Source organism: Plectropomus leopardus, chromosome 13 (assembly GCF_026936395.1).
Source record: "Plectropomus leopardus strain MGB_pleo_1.0 chromosome 13, ASM2693639v1, whole genome shotgun sequence".
Classification (NCBI taxonomy): domain Eukaryota; kingdom Metazoa; phylum Chordata; class Actinopteri; order Perciformes; family Serranidae; genus Plectropomus; species Plectropomus leopardus.
In genome coordinates this window covers 15799789-15820548 of record NC_142188.1, presented here as the reverse complement: position 1 = coordinate 15820548, position 20760 = coordinate 15799789, and the positions used below count along the sequence as shown (strand labels likewise).

The 20760-nt window shown below is 40.8% G+C and overlaps 1 protein-coding gene across 4 annotated transcripts in view; it reads left to right on the top strand.

The window, feature by feature from the left end:
- Positions 1-1741: 1741 nt before the first annotated feature.
- Positions 1742-20760, top strand: part of dlg5a (discs, large homolog 5a (Drosophila)) — a 48236-nt gene continuing 29217 nt past the window's right edge. For 3 of the 4 annotated variants that reach the window (XM_088086500.1, XM_042501797.2, XM_088086497.1), the window contains exons 1-5: positions 1742-2479; positions 14593-14661; positions 16221-16395; positions 18058-18201; positions 19653-19836. In XM_088086500.1, the coding sequence (XP_087942626.1) occupies positions 2176-2479; positions 14593-14661; positions 16221-16395; positions 18058-18201; positions 19653-19836 (876 nt within the window). In that variant the 5' untranslated portion in view covers positions 1742-2175. The remainder of the gene's footprint in view (positions 2480-14592; positions 14662-16220; positions 16396-18057; positions 18202-19652; positions 19837-20760) is intronic. The other variant, XM_088086499.1, reaches the window with a different exon arrangement.

Genomic DNA, 20760 nt, shown 5'->3' with positions numbered 1-20760 from the left:
TCAGTAGGGACCTGCTTCCCTTTGATATGAATGAATTGTAATTAATTTTTCATCTGAAGGGGTAGCACATGGTTGCACGAGCTGTGGAGCCAGCATGGCAGAGAGAGAGAGAGAGAGAGAGGGAGGGCAAGAGAGAGTAGTAGATGTCACAATGAGATTCAGTGCATGCATGAATAAGGTCACGGTTTGAGAGGTATGCCTGCAGACGTCCGCCTCTGTGCCAACAATCTTTATTCAGCCGTAGACTGGAGTGCATCCATCATCATCATCATATTGTATTTCACAAATCCCACTCAAATACACATTTCATTTGTCACCATCACGTATTGCTTATATGTTTACATATGGCTCGCTGCCCTCTTCTATCTCATCTGACACACAAAGACAATACACACTGACACTGGTTGCAATGCAGCTTTGGATATAGAAACATGGAGCTTAAGCCTGTGGCTAGCAACAGTATTATGCAAGGACTGAATAAAACTGCCATATTTTTGTATCTGCATTACCATTTTTTCTAAAAAAAAATACTTAATGTAGTCAGTGAGGGTTTTGCCGATGTGATGTGTCCGTGTTAAATCAAAAGATTATGATGAAATGATCAGTGTTACTTGGTTCATAGTGTATTTAATATTTCTATGACATAAATTCATCTTATGCACTGAAGTGATATAGTGGGTTGCACCGCCCTTATAGAATTTACAAAAAAAGATAACAGGCAGTGTTGGGAAGGTTGCTTTTTAAATGTAACAAGATACAGATTATTAGTTACTCTGTTAAAAATGCTGTGAAACTTTTTTAAAATACATACATCAGGTAACGCAACAGATAACCATTTTAATAATTTGATATGTCCAACATCAAAATTATTATTATTATTTTATTTTTTTAAATTATTATTACTATTATTATTATATTACATAATTAACATTTCACCAGGAGTGAAATGAAATGATGATCAACAATCATTATCATTAGTAATTCCCATGCTGTTGTTAACAGTCATTGTGTTGTAACTGTACTACATTGTTCAAATTGAGATATCCTGTAGGCCTAGTACATTTCACCAAAACATTTTTGAATTAATAGTTTCTTATTCTAGATTGAATTACATGATTGTTTCTTGTGTTTTTATATATAAAAATGACTGTCCCATTTTATCAAACAAGCTGTCCCACATAACCTGAACAAGCGGCCTGAGTGAGAGAGGGGTCATGGTATGTTTGAAGGTGTGTAGCTTTTAAAAAAATACATTTCATTCCAAGATAAAAAATGTCAACGAGGCCTAAATGATTGAAGCATCACTTTTTTCTTTCTTTTTTTAAATTTTTTTTAACCGTTTTTCTTTAAGTCTTTTGATGCATATACCAAAAAAGTGTCCCACATTACCTGAATTCACCCTACAAGCCTCTCAAATGTGGACTTGATTAAATGTGTGTGTTACACTCCACCATGGCAGGCAACAGAAATATGTTTTGCATTTTGTAAATATAAATGGCTGCTTTACTCTAAGGGTGAGCTCACTGTTTACCCACCTTTACCACTACGTCGATATTTATAATACATCTCCAGATTTTCATGCAAATTCTCTCCATTCTCATTTTTTCCGCCTGGGATTTTCGACGTACTACGGGGTGATGTGTACGCCCATTGAAGAAATGGGTGTGTTTTTGTTAAACCCCGCCCCCTTTCTCCTTATACGGTCATTGAACGGCACGTTGATTGACAGCGGGCAGCAGCTGCTGAGTTGCTCAGACATGGCGGAGGATACAGTGTAACTGAGGATCATCGGCGGAGTTACGTGAGTTTTCCCAGCAGTTGAGTCGTCAAAGGGCACCTTAAATGATACACAAGAAGAGGAAAATGTCTTCGGCTCGAGCGTACTCTGAGAGGAAGCAAAAAACGACCTGAACTGCCACACACGAGTAAGATGGAAAAATGTATCGCTGTTTAGTGCAGTCAACAGCCTTGGGCAACAAATATGGCTTCTTGTGCCTTTTTCAATATGCTATAAAAATTGATCTCCCGTGCAACCTAATGCCATGTTGGCTCCGGCTAACTTCTGCAAGCCGCGGTGAGTTAAGTTCAATAGTAGCTCGGTACTTTTGATCGGGAAGGATATTAACATCGCCGTCTGGGGTTAGCTGGGAAGCTACGGAACTACAGCGGATAGCCATGGAGCCAAAGCACAAAGAGTTGCTCGACCAGTGCCACCAGAACTTATTGGAGTCCATAACAGATGCCGACCGAGTCATAGAGCTGCTGATAGTCTCTGGTACCTTGAGCCAGTTGGATAGGTTTGAACTGGACCAGAACTGTTCGTCCAGCGCCGAGAAAGTAGACCACCTTTTGAAGATGCTGATGAACAAGGAGAGCGACCATTTCCTCGACCTGTGTGTGGCCCTGGAGAAGGCATACCCTGACCTGTACACTGCCCTGTTCAGCAACAACGGCGGGGGACCTGTGGACCACTCCACCGGTAAGAGCTGCAACACCAACTCCTCACAAACAGGCTAAAAACGAGTCAAACAATAGTCCTTACCGTGAGTGCAATCTGGGTGGTCTGGCGCAAGTGTATGGGTAGCTGCACAACAGCAAGGCTTGGAGCTTGATTTATTATTAACCAAAATCTGTATAAATGGTAATAAAGGTGCTTGTGAAGGTTGCAAGGGCAGTCTTTCTTACAACACGGTTACACATTTGTAATCAAAAGACAGTATGCTCTGTTAAACGTACAAAACACAATGCACAAGCCTGCGTAAACTAAATACTCATCGTCTGATGGATGTGATGGTGTTTTCATGTTAGCCTAACGACATCCTAAGATAGTATATTGTATATTATCTAATACATCAAGGTATCGTGAATGTGTTTTTGTTAGAATGAGCTTGTAAGTAAAACCCCATGGTAAAAAAAAGCATGAAATCAAGTGAAGTTAATTATACAAAAAACCCTCACTATGGCCTGCAGATTTAAAGCACAGCTTGTGGTTAAGTCAACCAAGGACTATTCTGTCATTATCCTGAGCCACGCTGCCCTAAAATGCTCTTTCCCACTCACTGCAATACACAGATTCACTGTGTTGAGTTGATTTGACTATACATGGCAAATTTTGTGCATTGTTAAGAGAAAAAAACAATAAAAAGTCACTTTTACTTAACACTAACTCCAATTTGTTATCAGTGGCATGTTATGGTTATGCTACTTAGGTAGCCTGACTTGTTTCCATGACAACGGTTGTGCCACTGACATGTTGGTCCATATCGACCTGTGCATGGGTGTGTGCGTGCAGCCTGCCCATGCATGCATATAAACCGAAAGCATGGTTTGGATCAGTCCATTTGGATAGAAAATCTACAAACCCACAGTAGATATAACCCAATTTTTTTCTTCCATGGTGCATTAATGCTGCATTTTTAATTAGTTTATTCATTTGATTTGCACTGTGTCCTCGCAGCAACTGCCTCCACTTCAGTGGTTTTAGTTGTTGTTGTTGCGCTAGGACAAAAGGCAACCAAGTGTAAAAGCCTTGTCTAGTTTTGCCTGTTTTGCTTTGTGTGAATGACTGAAGCCAGTGGCTTACTCACAACCAGCGTCATGCCCTGAGGGCCAGAATGCAGGATGAGCCTCGAGATCCCGAAGTGGGGAGGAGATGCAGAGTAATGCTTCTTTTTGACATATTCCCCATGTAAAACAACCATGCGGGCCATCTTGCAGTTCATGTCGACATGGCTGAAGCTTTATTTCAAACAGAGGTGTGTTTAAAAACACAATGCGAGTTTTAGTTTACAGCTGGTGTGTGTACTGTCAAGCCGACCTTAGCAGGTAATGCTGAGTTGGTGTCTTGCTGCTCTGCTGACTGGATCGCTAATGCTTCCTTAAGCTTTATTACTTCCTTGTATTCAGTGTTGCTACTGCAGAATAACAACCTGAAATGCTCTGAAACACACCGACAGTTGTTTACCTGCGAGCGCCTGCAAAATTGGTCCCTCTGTTAGCCCCTTGACTTTGCTCAGACTTGACAATGCGGATTTGGGCTTTTCTCCACACACCTTTTATAGACTGTAGCACCAGCGGGCCTTGGAGTTGACCTGCCTTGTACTAGGAGAGAGTGAGTACCAGTAGTGAGTCTGGCAAGTCAGCCTGTGGTTATTCAACAGAGGATTAGGCCCTGCTCTCCTCTCCATGGTGTAAACTCACTGTGAGACACGCTTTATCATGCCTCCGCAGTTCTCTGTATTAGCTGCCACGCTCTTGGCTTCTTCTGTTTTGACTGAAGTGTTGTGTTTTTCTTTTTTTTTTTTTTAAATGTGCTATTATCTTTTAGTGTAGTGATTCGGCTGATGCGATTACCACGTTTTAACCACAGTTATGAGGGACCGAAGACAAGCCACTCACAGAGTACCTCCAGGCAAGAGGCTGTTAGACACAGCTCAGAGGGATGAACTCTTCAGAGCCCCGGTGTGTCTGCGAACTACATGGGGTGTGTGAAGAGAAGGGAATATGAGCGTGTATGATGAGTCTTGCTGATAGCAACCTGCTCTCTCAAGTCATCCTCTTCTCATGCTGCCTGCCCGCTCTTGTTTTCAGATGCGCCTCCTTTGCCAGCTGAGCCTTCGAACACGCAAACATTATGAAATCATCCAAACTCCAAAGAAACATCCTCACCCCAAAGGAAAAGTGTACAGATGCTCAATTGTTGAAAGCTCAGGCTCTGTAAATTATTAGTGTTTTGCTGGCAACACATTTGCAGTAGAGAATATGCAAACAAATCATTCATTATTTAGCCTGTTTTGTGCATCAGTATGCGACTGTGGCTTTTTTTTTTCCCCCCTAACAAATTCTCTGATTAAACTGCAGAGCAGATCATTCAGTCAGAATAATGCGTATGACTGAAGTGATGTTGCAGAGCACGTTTGTGTGTTCTCAAACCAAACTGAATTCATTTCATAAATCCAAGCGGCTGCAATCAAGCCGATTTCATGCCTCGGATTGTGCGCTCATCCCCCCTCCGCGCTGCATGGACAATATTCTACCTGAAGGAGTAGAGCAGTTGACGAGATGTACCTGCACCCCCCTCTCCCCTTTTGAGATTCAAGGGCCTGTTACAGTGATTTAAAGTCAGTCCAAGAGGAGGGCAACACAACTCTCCCCGACAGGATGCAGCGTCCACAATCTTCTTCTTCTGCTGTCTGCTTGGCTTTATTTTCTCATGCTCTTGCTTTCTCATTGCCGTGCTTTATTGTCTCTTTCTCTGACTCACCGTCCGTCCGTTTTAACTTTCCCTCTCTTTTCTCTGACTCATTATATTTCTTTCCCCCCACTGAGTGGTTTCGTTTCTCCACACACTTAAACAGAGGGACACGCCAGAGAGACAGAGGAGGGTGATAGAAAGAGGGAGCAAGAGAGAGGGAGACAACAGGCCTTTTGTTGAGAAGTTGAGCAGGCCCAAAGTGCCCAGTCAGCAGCTTGCTCTGTGTACAGCAGCCGAGGACATAGGCCAGTGTGTGTGTGTGTGTGTGTGTGTGTGTTGTTGGAGGGGGGTTGCTCTCCTTTCTGTCAACCAGTTTCTGTCCCAGTCTATAAACCACAGTGGACAGACAGAGTGAGTTATGACCCTGACGCTCTTGTCACGACCGCTGCTCTTAAATATCTCCCATGGGCTGGACCTGGCCTCACTTTCTTCCTCTCTCTCTCTCTCTCTCAGTCAGCGTCAGTGTCCGTCACCCAGTGACGCACACTGTCACTCACCTCATCGCCCCACTCTCTTTCCCCTCGCCACTCTTTGTACCTCTCGTCTGACGTTATTCCCTCCTCGCTGTGCTCTTGTGTGTAGCCATCAATTCATGTGCTGTTAACTGATGCCTCTGCTTAGGTGTGATTGATGCCTGTGGAGCAGATCACTTTTTACATGTGTTGCCGGTGTGAGGTTTATTGCGTCGCAGTGTCTCTTTACAATCAGCAATGCAGGCCTCAGCGGAAATGGGCCAAGTTATCTTGTGATTTAAGTAAGCCAATAGTTTAGCGAAGTAGCCGATCAACAGTAATTCATTTAAGTTTTCAATAAAATCATTTTTCAGATTTTCTTTGTTTTTTTTAGTCGTTGTCAATTGAATATACTTGTGTTTAAGACTGTTTAGTGAGGCAAAACAAGCAGTTTGAACTATAGGGCTGCAATTAACCATTGCTTTCATTGTTAATTGATCTGTCCGTTATTTTCTCAGTTAATCAAATAGTTGTTTGATTTTTAAAATGTCAAAAATGCTGAAAAATGCAGATCAGTGTTTTCCAAAGCCCAAGATGTTATCCTCAAATGTCTTGTTTTGTCCACAATCCAAAAGTATTCAATTTTCTGTCATTAAGGAGTAAGTGATTTGTGATTTATAAGTGTAGTCCTATTTAGGTGTTAACATTTTCTGGTTTCTTTACTTTTTTATGATAGTTAACTGAATATTTTTGCGCGGTGGACAAAACATTTGACGACATCATTTGGGCATTGAGAAATGCCGATTGACATTTTTGCCATTTTCTGACATTTTATAAACCAAACAACTAATCTATTAATCCAGAAAATAATCTACAGATCAATCAACAGAAAAAGATGTTAATTTTAGCCCTACATTGAAGAAGTTGGAGTCCTTGGAGACCTTTTTTTCCTTTAAAAAAATACATAAACGGATTTATCGATTATTAAATTAGTTCGATTTACCGCCGCAGCTTTTAATGAAGCAATTGACAAAAGAATCTAGATAATGAAATCATCAGTTGTGGGAGGCTGTAGTTGAGATGCTAATAGCCATGTTAATGGTATAGGGTTCCTCGTCACTAATGTTGCTCAATAAATCCATCGAATCGAGGCCTGAGATGTAGCCAATGAGAGGTTGACCTCAGTACTTTCACTGGGTGTCGTTGATCCATCGTAGTTTTGTTGTTCTCTAAACACAGCAGCTCTTTAGTGCAAAATCTGTATATTTTGTCACTTTAGCATTAATATCTGATGGCAGGTTCATCTACGCTCTGAATATGCGAAACCACAGCCAGGAGGCTGTACTGTGGAACAGGACTTCATTACCATTTTACACATGTTACTCCACTTTCTAATTACCCCACAAGGTAGGGGAAATGCCAGCATCTAAATGTTTACCAGTGCTATGAAGTCATGGAAATAAACAGTTTTCCTCCTCGCCTTACCACCCCCCACCTCTACCAGACCTCTTTTTTTGTTGATGTATTATGCTTTGTTCTGCTGTCTTTTCTGTCTATCCCTCCTCTCTTCTCCTCCCATCATGGTGTCCCAGCTTTCTCTAGCACTCTCTGCTTGCCTCGTCTCTCCATCTGTTTAATTCTCTACCTCTTTATCGGTTCTATCTACACCTGCAGTCATTTGTCCTCCAGTCTCTGGCACAAGATGCCTGATCGGTACCTTCAGACCTTTTGTCGAGATTTCACACAACAAAGGTCACTGAGAGGATTTGGGATAACTGTTTTGAGAGTTAAAAGTTATGACAAATAAGCCCCAATAGCTCTTTTTTTGACGAAAATGCCCGAAGGACAATTAGTGCTCATATTTTTGATATTGGCACGAGTGTGAGCCAAATCCTGAATGAGACAGACTAGAATTTGTGGTGATTGGTTCCTGTCTGCTGGGTTGTTGCAGAGCATCTGGGTGATTCATTTGTCAGGAATATGAAGAAAACATTAATGCCAAGGGGGCCTCTCAGACAGCGCACATGCTTCATTAAAAAAACTTAGCAATTATTTGCTTGCATGAAAGAGCTAGAGCCATTCAGATGACACCAAGCTTTAACATCATGTGCTTTACACAGTGGGCTGTATGGCAGTACAGCGCAACACTTTTGTGTTGCCCATAATAATAGAAAAGCCCCGTCTATGGTGTCCGCACTGACTAATAAGTATGTGTTCATTTCTTCTATGCTTGATTCCCCTCTCTCTGTGACCTTTTGAAAAATTACAGTTCAGTTTAATCACTGAATTATCTCAATGTACTATGAAAATGCTGTCTGAATCAACTTAGCCTTGTCTGTGATTAAACATGAAAGGAATGTCACAAAGATTGCCCAAATTCCAGCAGTGGGTTTATTCCACACAGACAGCCCATTTTTTGGCAGTGTTTTAGCTCATATTTGTACTAGATACAGTTAAGTAGCAGAGCATTTGGAGGACATGTTGCAGACATCTTTCACCTTTTTGTTTTTGACCCAACCCTTGGCACAGGCAAGCTGTTCAAAAACAAAATTATGTCTCATTTATGCTGAGGCAGGACTCTTTGCAGAGAGAAAACCCATTATGGCGTGCTGATAATAGGCTGGGCTGGATTGCACTCATGAGCGTTTTTTTTTTTTTTTTTTGGACTTTGGCGCTGCTCAGCAGTTCTGAAAGGTCTGCTGGGCTGAAGGCTGAGGACTTTTTTTGTAGTTCTTCTACACATGCTTTTCACTTCGGAGTATTACACAAATCAAAAATGACTAAACGGCTCTGACTGCATCTTTCATTTCAATCAACAGTATAACAGATCTTATTTTGAGACATGCCACAGGGCAGACTTGGACCTATGAGTGAGAAAGGTAGGTGGGTTTTGACCATAGGCCCAGATGAACATGGAGCTGTGAGTCAGGCGGTGTGCGTGAGGTGGAGTAATCCTGCCTCATGGAGTCATCATGTTAGATGTCTTCATGTTTATGCGCGGTGTAGACTCCTTAAATCAGATGATCAATCCTTTACCCCGGCAGCAAGGCTTCACTGGCGCGCTGCCCAGAATCTTGGACTGTGGTGTCATTGCCTCCCCAAAAGTTAGGCCCACTGCACGGCTCACTGGAAGTCCCAGATTACAGGGAGTGAATTGGACAAGGGAATTTATGTTGTGTTTCTTTGCAGATTTGTAGATGCAGTGACCATAAATTAAACTTCACAAAGATTTTGTGATGAGGGTCAGGCAGCACGAACTACTGCACTTTACTATACTATATATATATATGTATACGATGAGTTAAGAGAATATGATGTGTTGTTATGGAGCAGGGATACTCAACTTTCTTTATCTGGGCGCATTTGCAAAATGATAAGAGGCCAGGGGCAAGTCGCAGCAGCCCCATACATATATCTATGATTTTAGGACACTTCTATGATTTTAGGATATTATTGGCACATCATTGGTATCAGCAGATAAAATGAAATATCACTATCGGCCCTAAATGAACATTCGTGTATATTACAGACCAATAAGATGCTTTAAAGGTCCAGTGTGTAGGATGTAGTAACATATACTGGTTATATCGCAGAACTCAAACTTCTCTCATGTGCCAAGCATGTAGGAGTACTACAGCGACCGATGTGAAAAATGCAAATCCCCCTATCTAAAGCCATTGCCTGGTTTGTCTATTCTGGGCTACTGTAGAACAACATGGTGGGAAAGGACATGCTTTGTTTGTAGGTATAAACGGCTCATTATAAGGTTAAAAAAACAAAAGGCTTATTCTTATTTTCAGGTGATTATAAACTAATGATGAAAACAGAGCGTAATCAGAGAATTTTGACTTGTTTTTCTATAAAAATGGTTCAAACCTATTATCAAATGAGTGATTAGTTTCATAGTTGACAGCTAATTGACGAATCAATTAATTGTTGCAGCTCTTTAGAAGAACGTTGCGAGAACAGTCCGGTAGGTTCAGAAAATCACATAACTGAGAAAATTTGTGACATTACAGTATCAAAAATCTAAGATGAAATATTTCATATCGAAATATCAGTGTAATTTTGAAATAACATCAGTAATGCAGCATAAGCATGACTTTCTTCCTCATTCACTGTCACCTCTCCAGCATCTGTGAACCCACCTAGTGCAGGTTTAGACAGAGAGGGTGAGATGTGTGCATCACTAACTCAGACTACATCCTCTGTACTGTGAGCAGAACCATGGCCAGGATTTAGAGGTCTGAGATGCTTTCTGCTCTCTGGCTTGTTGCTGACACATGCCTCGGCCTCACTTAAGCGCACTGTAAAATGAGTGGGTAGTTTTCAAGCGTATTATTAGTGTTGCTATTATTTGCGCTTCCGTAGTTTAATGGCTGAGGACACAAAAGGAGAAAGACCACAAAGGCTATTTAGGCGCCACTCACCACTTGGTGTGTGACTTTTTTTTTTTTTTAATTACTGCTGCTCATTGAGAAGAGCTGACAGCGGCAAATAAAGAACAGCACACCATATTATTTTTGGAGTGCTGTTCTTTTACTGAGTGCGCCTGAAAATTGCATCTTTCATGTTCCTGGGAACAGAACAGACGCTTTGGCGGCTTGGAATCCATAGTTTCAAGGCTTGTCAACATGTTCCTGATAAAGGGAGTTTGAAGCAGCAGCACAGTCCAATTGCGATGATAATCATACGTGTTTTATGTTTTGGGAGACGCGCTCATCGTCAGATAAGAGAATTTTCTGGAAGTGATGAATAATTTAGTCTCACCCGACGGTGGAAGCCAGACTTTGCATCTTTCTTTGATAAGACTCTCCTCCACCAGCCTCTCCAACTCTCTTCTTTTTCACCACGCTGCAGAATTTACTATTCCTCTCATCCAGTTTCACCATGGCAACGCGTGTCATCTCGCTTTATGTGCCGGAGAACCTAATCTGGTTGTCTGAAGCAACTGTTGGTTGCTGAGCACATCGCTTGATTGGGAGGGAAAGCAGAGGGGAGAGCGGAAAAAGAAGCGTGGGGGAAGTGGAACCCCTTAGGTAGGGCGAGTACTCCCCTGACCTATTTAGATCACAACGACAGGCCTTTGTTGCTGTTGCCTCAGGTCTTCCACTGGAATAATTCTCACCTCAGAGTGTATGGAGGCCAGTGGACGTTCGCTCCATATACATACCTATTGGCTTCTGAAGAAATCCCTCATAATCTGTCTGAATTTAACGTGCATGTGAGGTACCGTTTCTCAGTTGGGGTATGTCAACTCATATCAGGTGATACTGATCCGATAATACCGGTGTAATTTTGTGATAATGGCAATATTAGAACCTGTTGACATAATTGCGTCATACCGCTGCATGTGGCAACAACAAGCATGGCTAAAAGAGGAATTGCTACCGGCCAGGAGCATCTTCAGTAGTGTTGAATCAGTAGCCTGGGCATCCTGATTGCTTTATGAACAGCCGCTGACTTTTCAGACACTTTTGCGACTTACTGCTCAGAGTTAACGTTTTTTCGCAAGTCTGTCCGAATGTAAACCTATGTGACGCCCTACCTGAGTAACACACACCACAGCAAGAAAAGTGGAGGAGATTGAAGACATTTTTTTGTATTTGGCAACTATTTAGATTTCTAATTTTTGATTGATTTTATTTTTTTGTAATAGTTACTGTTGTAGTACAAACCGAAGAACTGAGAGATAATTTTAGTTCATTTTCTGAATATTTTAAGGCGACCTACCTTTATGTTGACATATACAAATGGAACAATTATTTTGTTGCAGTTATATGCTCTTGAAATTAATAATTAAATATTCTCAATATTTTTGTCATATTGTCAAGAATATTGTTATCGCAATAAAAAAAAAAAAATCCACTGAAATATTGTGAATACTGTTTTATGGTCACCCCTAATTTTTAGGTCTGATCTGTTTTATCTGACTGTTTTTTGGCAAGTGGATTCTCCCACTGTAGATCATCAGATCTATACTACCCTAATGGATGCCTGCTTTATTGATGCAGTGAACCTGTTTACAAATGATCAGCCTCGCTGTCTGCGGCTGGTGCTAATTGCTATCGATGATTAAAAGCCTGTTGGAAAAAGGCTAATGCCGCTGACCCGTCGACCACCACATAGCTGGCTGGCATCTGACATGTAAATCTATACCGCATTCGTCGGTTTGCTTACGGGGTTAACTAATCAGCCCGTGACTCTGATCTGAATGTGGGAATTTTGGTGCACGTAGTCGTCCTCGCAGCCAAATCAGATTGTGAGCTACCGAGGATTGTCCCAGAATTGCCCCTTTCGTGGGAGTCATAGCTGTCTGCTGATTGGCGAGTGTCCTCAGTGGTAGAGATTACTGGGATTTTAATTTATTTGAGTGTTCTGGTTTCCCCAAAACACACACAAAATACAACATTCAAGAAGCAACATTTTCCAGCTTTTTCTTTTGGCGCAGGGCTTTTCTGACTCTGTACAGAATTTAAAAAGACTTAATCCTTCAGCTCAGATGGCATAATACCTCTCAGTGTCTTTACTGAGATACCTCGTCAGTCAGAAGCTGGGTTCAAGGAGTCAGTTGTTGCTTTTCAATGCAGCCATAGAAATGAGCAAGAGCCTTTTGCATGGCTGTGTTGATTGTAGAGGACTAACGCTGCGCAGCCCCAGAGTGGTTCTCATCGTGTCTGATGGAACAATATGAAATCAAAGCCGTGTGCTCCGAGCCCTTCTCAGAGTAAAAGTGTTGAGCATCAGGGAATGTCAGAACAGATTAAAAGCCTTTCCGCCCTGCTCCTCGTTCTCCTTTTTTTCACAGCCTCTCCCTCTTTGTCTCTCAAACACCCTCCCTGCTTATCTCTTTTGCGACTTAGTTAGGCTATCTCCTTTCATCTGTCCTCCTCTGCTCCATGCCTTCTCCTCTTGCCCCCCTCTCCTCTCCTCTGTCTGCGGGGCCTAAGATGGAGTGGCTCAGTCGCACAGAGCTCATAGTTAATTAGGCTTGGCCTTGTCACACATTGAGGGCTGGAGCCAGAGTTGTAGTTAAACCCAGTGGGGAGGCAAGGACGGAGATGGAGATCTAGAACAGTTGGCGTCAATCTATGGCCTGCTGCTGACAAAGCCAGCTACCGTTCCCCCGCTCTCTTAAACCCTGTACACAGGGAGACTTTGTCCATGTGTTTGCTGTGCATTTATCACATTGCATTTGTATTGTCCGTGCCTCAGTGTGCTGTTTTATGCAGGTTTGAATTTGTGTATTATTTGTCAGTGTATGCAGGACTTCCTGGAATTTATTTGGAGCTGAAATTCTTGGTCAATAACCCTTTGAAACCTGGATCGACATCAGTTTTCTTGTGCCGTGTTGAAACGCCTTTCACAAGTATTACAGTCTTCGGACCCTGAGCAAATTAGTTTGATTTCTTTTGAAAATATGGGGCTAAAAGAGAAAATAGCAACTTCACAAGAAATATCCCGTAAAGTTTTTAAAAGGCCATGGGAAAATGTCCAGAAAACTTAAGCTACACTTACCACAATTACATAATACATACATACACATAATTTTTACATAACAAAAATTATGTCACAGAATTATTAGAATTTTTAAGAACTTTTATCAGGTCGTTCCCATGTTTTTTTTTTCTCTCCTTTCGTTCTTTCCTTTTTTTTCAATTTCCAACATAATTTTCTTATTTTTTACAATTTTGCACACATTTTTGGTTAACTAAAAAACATTTCTCTGGTACTAGCCTCTCCAAAGTGTAGATTTGCTGATTTTATTAATGTAAATAAATGCCTGTCCAAAACTGAATATCAGTTCGTATCATTGGCACAGCTTGTAACGAGGTATCTTCTGTAATAGAGTACCTTTGCTGTGGATACGCAGGCAGCAGCACAGAGGGAGACTGCAGTGTTAGGTGGAGAATTTACAGCTCACACAAGTTAACATGGTACAGTCTCTGGCTTTTGTTTGATATCAAGTGTCGGTACAAAATGTTTTGCATTTGCGATCTGTTGTCAGCACTGTTAGCTTGTGCACCATATTGTGTGAATGACACTGAACTGAGCCCCAGTCAAACTTTAAAACTTTATAAAAAAGAGTCATGGAATAATCATATTGAACTCCCAGATCTGATCGGCCTTGCATAATTCTGAGTCAGGGACAGCCCTACTGATCAGTGTCTTACTGCAGCACACAGAGTTTAAATGTGTATGGATGTAAAATCTGGGTGAAACCCATCTACTTCTCTTAGAAAAATGGATAAAAATTGAGCTTTTAGTGTCGAATTTAACTGATGATTTCTTTTGCACTATGCACAAATTGTGTATGTGTCTTTAGATCATTTCTGTCCATGTTGTCGACCATGTTTATGTTGCCCTTCGGAGTAGGAACTCTGCGGTATAATGGGGACCTGCATACTCTCTCCTATGGATTGTGGTAGCTCGTGTGAAATATCCCCCAGCTTAACAGCGTGTACAGCTATTCAGACAGAGAACCATTTTCTCTCTGTCTCTCTCTGCCTCTCTCTCTCTCTATGTGCTTGACATAAAAAGAGAAAATCCCATTTCAGCCGTGACATTCTGCCTGTGTAGCAGAAACATACAGGGACTATACATCAAAGCAAGGCAGAGTGCACAGTGAGGGAAAGGAGGTTTAATGACGACGGCAGTCTGGAGTGATAATATAGAGCCCCTAAGAAGGAGCGTTGAAGTTATTATTCCAAGTATAAACCCTGCACCAAATCTATCATACAGCTGTGCTGGGAATATGAAGCTGACTGTGTAATATTCATTTCTTACCACATACAGGCAATTAATCCAGGATGGTTTTTAATTGGTTAATCAATCTATCAGTGCTTCATATCTTTGTGTGTCTCATGGTCTTTTGTCTCTTGGCAGGTTCCACGTACAGCGTCCTCTCCACTATGCCCTCTGACTCAGAAAGCAGCAGCTCCCTCAGTAGTGTCGGTATGTATAAAGACCTATGATGCCTGATATGCTGTGTGTGTCATGCCAGGTCAGACAGGCTCTGTACTACCTCCAAACACACCATAACGGCACAGAGGAAAAACCAGCGTGGCGTCGTTATACCTTAGGGGATGCGGTTTGCTCTGATTTTAGCTTACTTCCTGATTGTCTGCTAGGGGACAGAGTTTAGGAAATCTATATTTCCTTTTAATCCCACATTGTGGCAAAAACGCTCCAAGTGTCTTCCTCCTTCCTTAAGTAAGCCATGCTTGCCTTTCACTAGTTTTGACAAAGGTCCAAATGACTCAGCTGTGTTACATAAACCTACAAAAGGGCCAAACGTTGAGCCAAAGATGGACATAATCCTCAGATTTCCTGCCGTGGGTGTTCCTTTCAATGAAGAAAACAAACCCAAAAATGATTCTTTAATGATGTATATTTTTTGTCCGAATTTGTCTATTTGTCAAGGACACACGGTGAAAGAGAAATGTTATGTTATTTTACTGTCATTCTGTTCAAACCAAAGGGTGTCTGCGGGTCTTTAAAAGCTCTAAAAAATGTCTTTAACTTTTTATAAATATTGAGCCTTAAAGGTTCTTAGATAATAGTCTTAAATTTGAATTTGTGGGATCTTAATTGCGACAAACAGTTTATCTATTTCAATTTATCCATGTTTTAGTTTCTTTTTGTCAAAATGAGTAAAGGACCTCTGTGTGAAATTCCACAAATCTTGCTATAAAACCTAATACTGTCTCTGCATTGGAGCATTTTTTTTATCTTTATACTTAAGTGCATTGCTTGATGAGGAAAATGATGATTTGTTTTAAATTTTGGAAGAAATCGAATTGAAAATGTCTTAAAATGCATCAATTTAAGTGTCTGATACCTGTACACACCCAAAAATCACTCAGATAAATTTTAATCTCAGTTATGACAGATTAAATGGAACAGATTTTTAACAGATACATATTTAATGCTTAAATTTAATCAAAAAATACAAGGATACCTTGGGTTTAACCACACTGAAAGTACCAGACATCACTTAATCTGCCCTTTCCTTTTCATATCAGAGATTACAGATGGCGTAGTCTTGTAAATCCAAGATCATTTTCCACAAATCATCACCGAAAACCCAGAGCAGATTATACAACAGGCAGTTGCTGCCTGAACTCTTTTGCCTCCTAATGCTAAAGTTGGTTGCAAGGATGCTCTTCATCCTTCAAGAAGTTATTTTTATCCCTTTGGGTGTCTTTACTAGCATGTGAGCTAATATATTAAGCACTTTTTGAATTGATTGATCGATATCTTTATTTGGAACATGTTAAAAAAAACAACAAAAACAGCGGTTAAAAACACATGAATAACTAAAAGGACAAAAAATGCCATCCACAATTGCCTCAATTTACACGAGCAAGAAGGAGCAGGATGAAGTACAAACTTATTTAATCATACCACTTTAATATATTCCAGCGTGAATGAAGATATACATCACCTGGGAAACTTTTCCAGTGTGCGCTGATCAATAGTCCCAGCCTCTGGTAATGTGCTCACTGTTGCAGGGTCACCCGTTAACGGTGAAGCATCCTCCCCACCCCCGGCAATCAACGACAACCGGCCATCCGGTGACAACCTGGACACCATCTTGTTCCAGCTCCGCCAGGTGACCAGGGAAAGGGACGAGCTCCGTAAGCGTCTGGCGCTGGCATCGCCTGGGACCACCTTCGATGACTGCAGGTGCAAATTCAGGCCCGCCTGCCAAGTTGTTGTTGTTACAGTTTTTTTTAAAACCTTCTGCTTAACAGTTTTATTTGGCTGATGTCTATGAATCTGTCTACCATGATTATAGATGCTTTTTTTTTTTGGTCAGCGTCCTTACTGATTTTATCTACTAATTCTCTGCTGTCTGGAATAATATTGGCTCTACCTTGCAGAGAGAGGGCACTGACACTGGCTGCTTAATTAAGATTAATGCGCTTAAGTTACCAGAGGCCTGTTCTATGAAGCCAGTTCAACATACACAGGGTATCTTTTAGTTATCTGGCTTAACTAACCCTAACAAAGGTGGTCTGGATTACCAGTATTACGGAGCTGGTTATCAACTAGTACGTCATATGATATGATATGATAATACTTATTGTCTTTGTTCATGTCCTTTTTATGGGACAGCAAAAAGTCACATTTATTGGTTATGAAGTGTAAACAACCACCTATAATCGTACAGCCAAAACAGAAAATACTAGAAATAATCTCCAAAGATTATTAGCAGGGTCAAGACTTAAAAAAACATGAATATGAGTATATTTATGCTATAATCTGATGACGGGAAACCACTCTGAATATTTCACATTAAAATAATAAAGTAATTTCAGATGGTTTCTTCCACCTAAGTAAAGAGTAAAAAAGTAATGACTCTGACTGAAATGTTTCACTTAAAATAACAGGAGCCAATCAACAGTGTGTGGATTATTTTTCAAATAAATATAGTCTTTCGGTTTTTAATTCTAGTTCTCATCCCACATGTGTCTCGTGTTATTCTGAGCTGCAGTGATGAATCAGAGTGGAAATTCAGCCACTCTGTCAGATATCACCGCAGGATAAAATATTAAAATCATAGTCATATTTCTAGTGTTGTAAATGATCTCCCCGTTTCTTTGAAATTCTGCTTTAAAACCAGTGGAAATAGATCGCCCGGAACAATAAAATGATTCTACTAACCCCATTACAATAGTGTATTCAATTCAGTTCAATTCAATTCAAACAACTTTATTAATCCCACTAGGGGCAACTACTTAAGAGCAGCCTGTTAAAACTACAAAACAAATATCCACACAAAAACACACATAGCATCATCCACGATATACAACCAGGAAAGTGCACCAGGAACCATGGAACCGGTTTAAGAAAAAAACAAACACTTTTTACTGTCATTGTGGACTTTTGTCCATGTCGGGACTCTTTTTTTCCCCAGTGATGTGATTGTTCAGAGGTCGGGGGTTTTTACAGGTTGTTATCTGATACCCTGAAGTTAACCTGCTAAGGAGCAGGTTAGCTGTTCAGCATAAGTTATCACAGTGATTTATGCAGGTAAAAAGCGAACCAGCTTCATAGCGCTGAAAACTCAGAGCCCCATTAACCCTGAAGTTACCTCGCTGACTCCAAATCCTGCGGCCTCAGATGTTTCTTGTGTAACTGATGATACAAAGGTTGCTTTGCTTACATCAGTAAATCATTTTTAATGTTCACATTTATTCAAACATTTCATCTCAGTCTTTTGAATTCTTGTACAAGGGGAAGGTTAACTGTCTTTTGCATCCTCCTATCCGAGCTGTATTCAGCCACATTATTATACAAGGCTGTTGGAAAGAGTGTTGATTCCTCGCTGCTTTTCTCCTTAAGGCCAAATTCCAAAGCCAATCATGACTATGAGCGTCTGAAAAGTCAGTGCATGAGGGCCATGGCAGATCTGCAGTCTCTCCAGAACCAGCACACCAAAACACTCAAGAGGTGCGAGGAGGCTGTAAAAGAGGCGGACTTCTACCAGTAAGTATTTCTTCAGGTGTCATGGCACCTTTCCCCGTTTTGTTACTAATGAAGGACTCTAATGGTCCTTCCCTTTAAATATTTACCTGTATGATGTCTAAATTCAATGGACCAAGCTGCTTAGATTTCCATACAAAAGCATTTGTGTACGTGTGTCAGGACTCATTACTGCTGTGCGACTGTTGTAAGCAGAGGCTGCACATTCTGTCACCTGCCACCTGACGCTTTTCAGCGTAGAAATAATTACATTTTATTGCATTGTTTTTACAGGAATTGTAGCAGATACTGGCATGGTGTTGCAATTAACCTAATTGAAAGAACATCCCTTGGAGCTACAGCTGGCTTTCACATTGAAAGGGAATTGGCAATACAAAAAAAAAACATGCATGGTTTTAAAAGCTTGAAATGGAGGCATTTATGTAATTGAATTATTCAGCCTAACAGCTCATAAGCTGAGGCGAAATTTCTGAAGCATAGAGACTGATCATACGGTGTATTAGCTTTGAGGGTGGTTAGCTAATTAGAATATTTTCTAAAATGATAGAAGCAGAATAGTTGTTGTTGAATCAAGTTAACTGCTAATCAGGTAGACATTTTATACAGTATTTAGGTAACGTGGATGCTTTGTGTGCATTTGGTTGAAATCACTCCAACAAATGTACACTGACTGAAGATATTCCACACAATAAAGGTTAAGGCTTAAACTTACCTCAAAATGAAGGAGTGTGTGCTTTGTGTGATTGTGTCATTGATAAACCTCCAGATCTTGTTCTCCCCTTACATACCGTTCTTAAAGTAGATTACCTCTAAAATTGCTTTTAAAAGTTTTAAATGTTGCTTATTACCTGCAGAATTATCCTGATTGGTTTTAATAACATCACATAGCCTGTCTGCATGTCCTTTAAAGGCCTTAAATTGTCTTAAATTAATTATAGGAAATATTAGGCCTGATAGTCCTACATTTGAATTTGTGAGGTCTTAATTGTTTTAGACATTTTATCTAATTAAACTGATCGATTTTGAAATTATTTTCTAGTCTAAATGAGTCAAGTGCTTCTGCGTGAAAGTCCACATTTGTTTTGATGTTACAAATCTTTAAATCTAAGACTGAAACTAAAGAATACTATCTTTATACTTGCACTTACCTGTTGACAAAAAAAAAGATTAACCTAACCCACTTTAATAACAGCATTTCAACATAAAACGAACTTCTGCATGGGACCACATACTCACCTTTATATCTCCCTGCAATGCTTGAATAAGAAAAATATGACATTTCTAAAAATCTGTTCTAGAATTGGCTAAAAATGATCTTGAAAAGGGACTTGGAAAGCATCAAATTTAATTGTCTGATACCTGTAGATACCGTGATCAAAGTTTGCTTTCTGCTCCGTATATTTGCATATCCAGTGTATACTCCTGTAAGTACACAAGTTTTTGCTTCCTTCCAGTATGCTGCACAGCCGCGTCTTGGGCGAACAGACACAGCTGAAGGAGGAGATGGAGACACTCAGGAGAGACAACGCCCAACTCGTCCGAGAACACAACCATCTGAAACAGAACTGTGAGGAGCTCAAACGACTGCATGGCCAAGACCAGAAAGAGTTAGCGGACCTGCGACTGCAGCAACAGCAGGTACAATCCAAACACACATGTCCACAGACATGTGTAGCTGTAGCTGCCCCAGATGTTTTAAGGGCAGGAATGACCTTCGGAGATTTACTGATACTGCAGAGATGCAATAACTAATATACAAAATCAAACAGCTTTTTTTCCGAAAGTATTTGTCCCTTTGTTACAGCATCACATGTTTGTAATTGGGCTGAGGTTTCACCTCTTTATTTTTTTGAAGTCGTAATTTTGAGCATCAAACAATATTTCTGTACTTTGTTCTAAACAGCACAAGGGTGCTGTGACCCATATTGGACTACTAGCAGCACTGTCTCACACAGCACCCATGGGAACACTGCAGTGGTTAAGAGCATAGGGCAGCCAAGCAGAGGGAAATGCATACAGAGCACTTCTGAAAAGGGCAAGCACAGAAGAAAAGGGCTATGGCTTGGGCAAAGGGCACGCTGACCCAAACCATGTAGCTACAAGATCAGTGTATACGCTGTGCATGCTGTGGGGACGAAGTCAATACAGCCCTCAGGTCACAGCAGCTCCGTCAGGAATCAGGACCATATCAGCAAGACGTGCAATAATGACACATACAGCCCCACAGAGAATGAATAATGCATCCTGGAGGACACACTTTACACATCAGAAAGTTTATTTTGCAGGCCAGCTGTTTGTTTTTTGCATAATGTGCATAAGTGCAGTTCTTGAAATGAACTTGCACTTTAAAAAAAAAAAAGCCATTGTTTAAGCTGGCACAGGATCTGCTTGCGCTGTAAAAACTGAATCCTGCCTACACATTGATGCCATCTGCTGCTAAGGTGAGGCACAGCAAATACAGGCTTAGTCACATTTCATCTGATGGCATCAGCATTTTGCACACTATCCATAGTTTTATAATGATGTATCCTATTTATTATTTAAAAGGATCCCCAGAGAGAG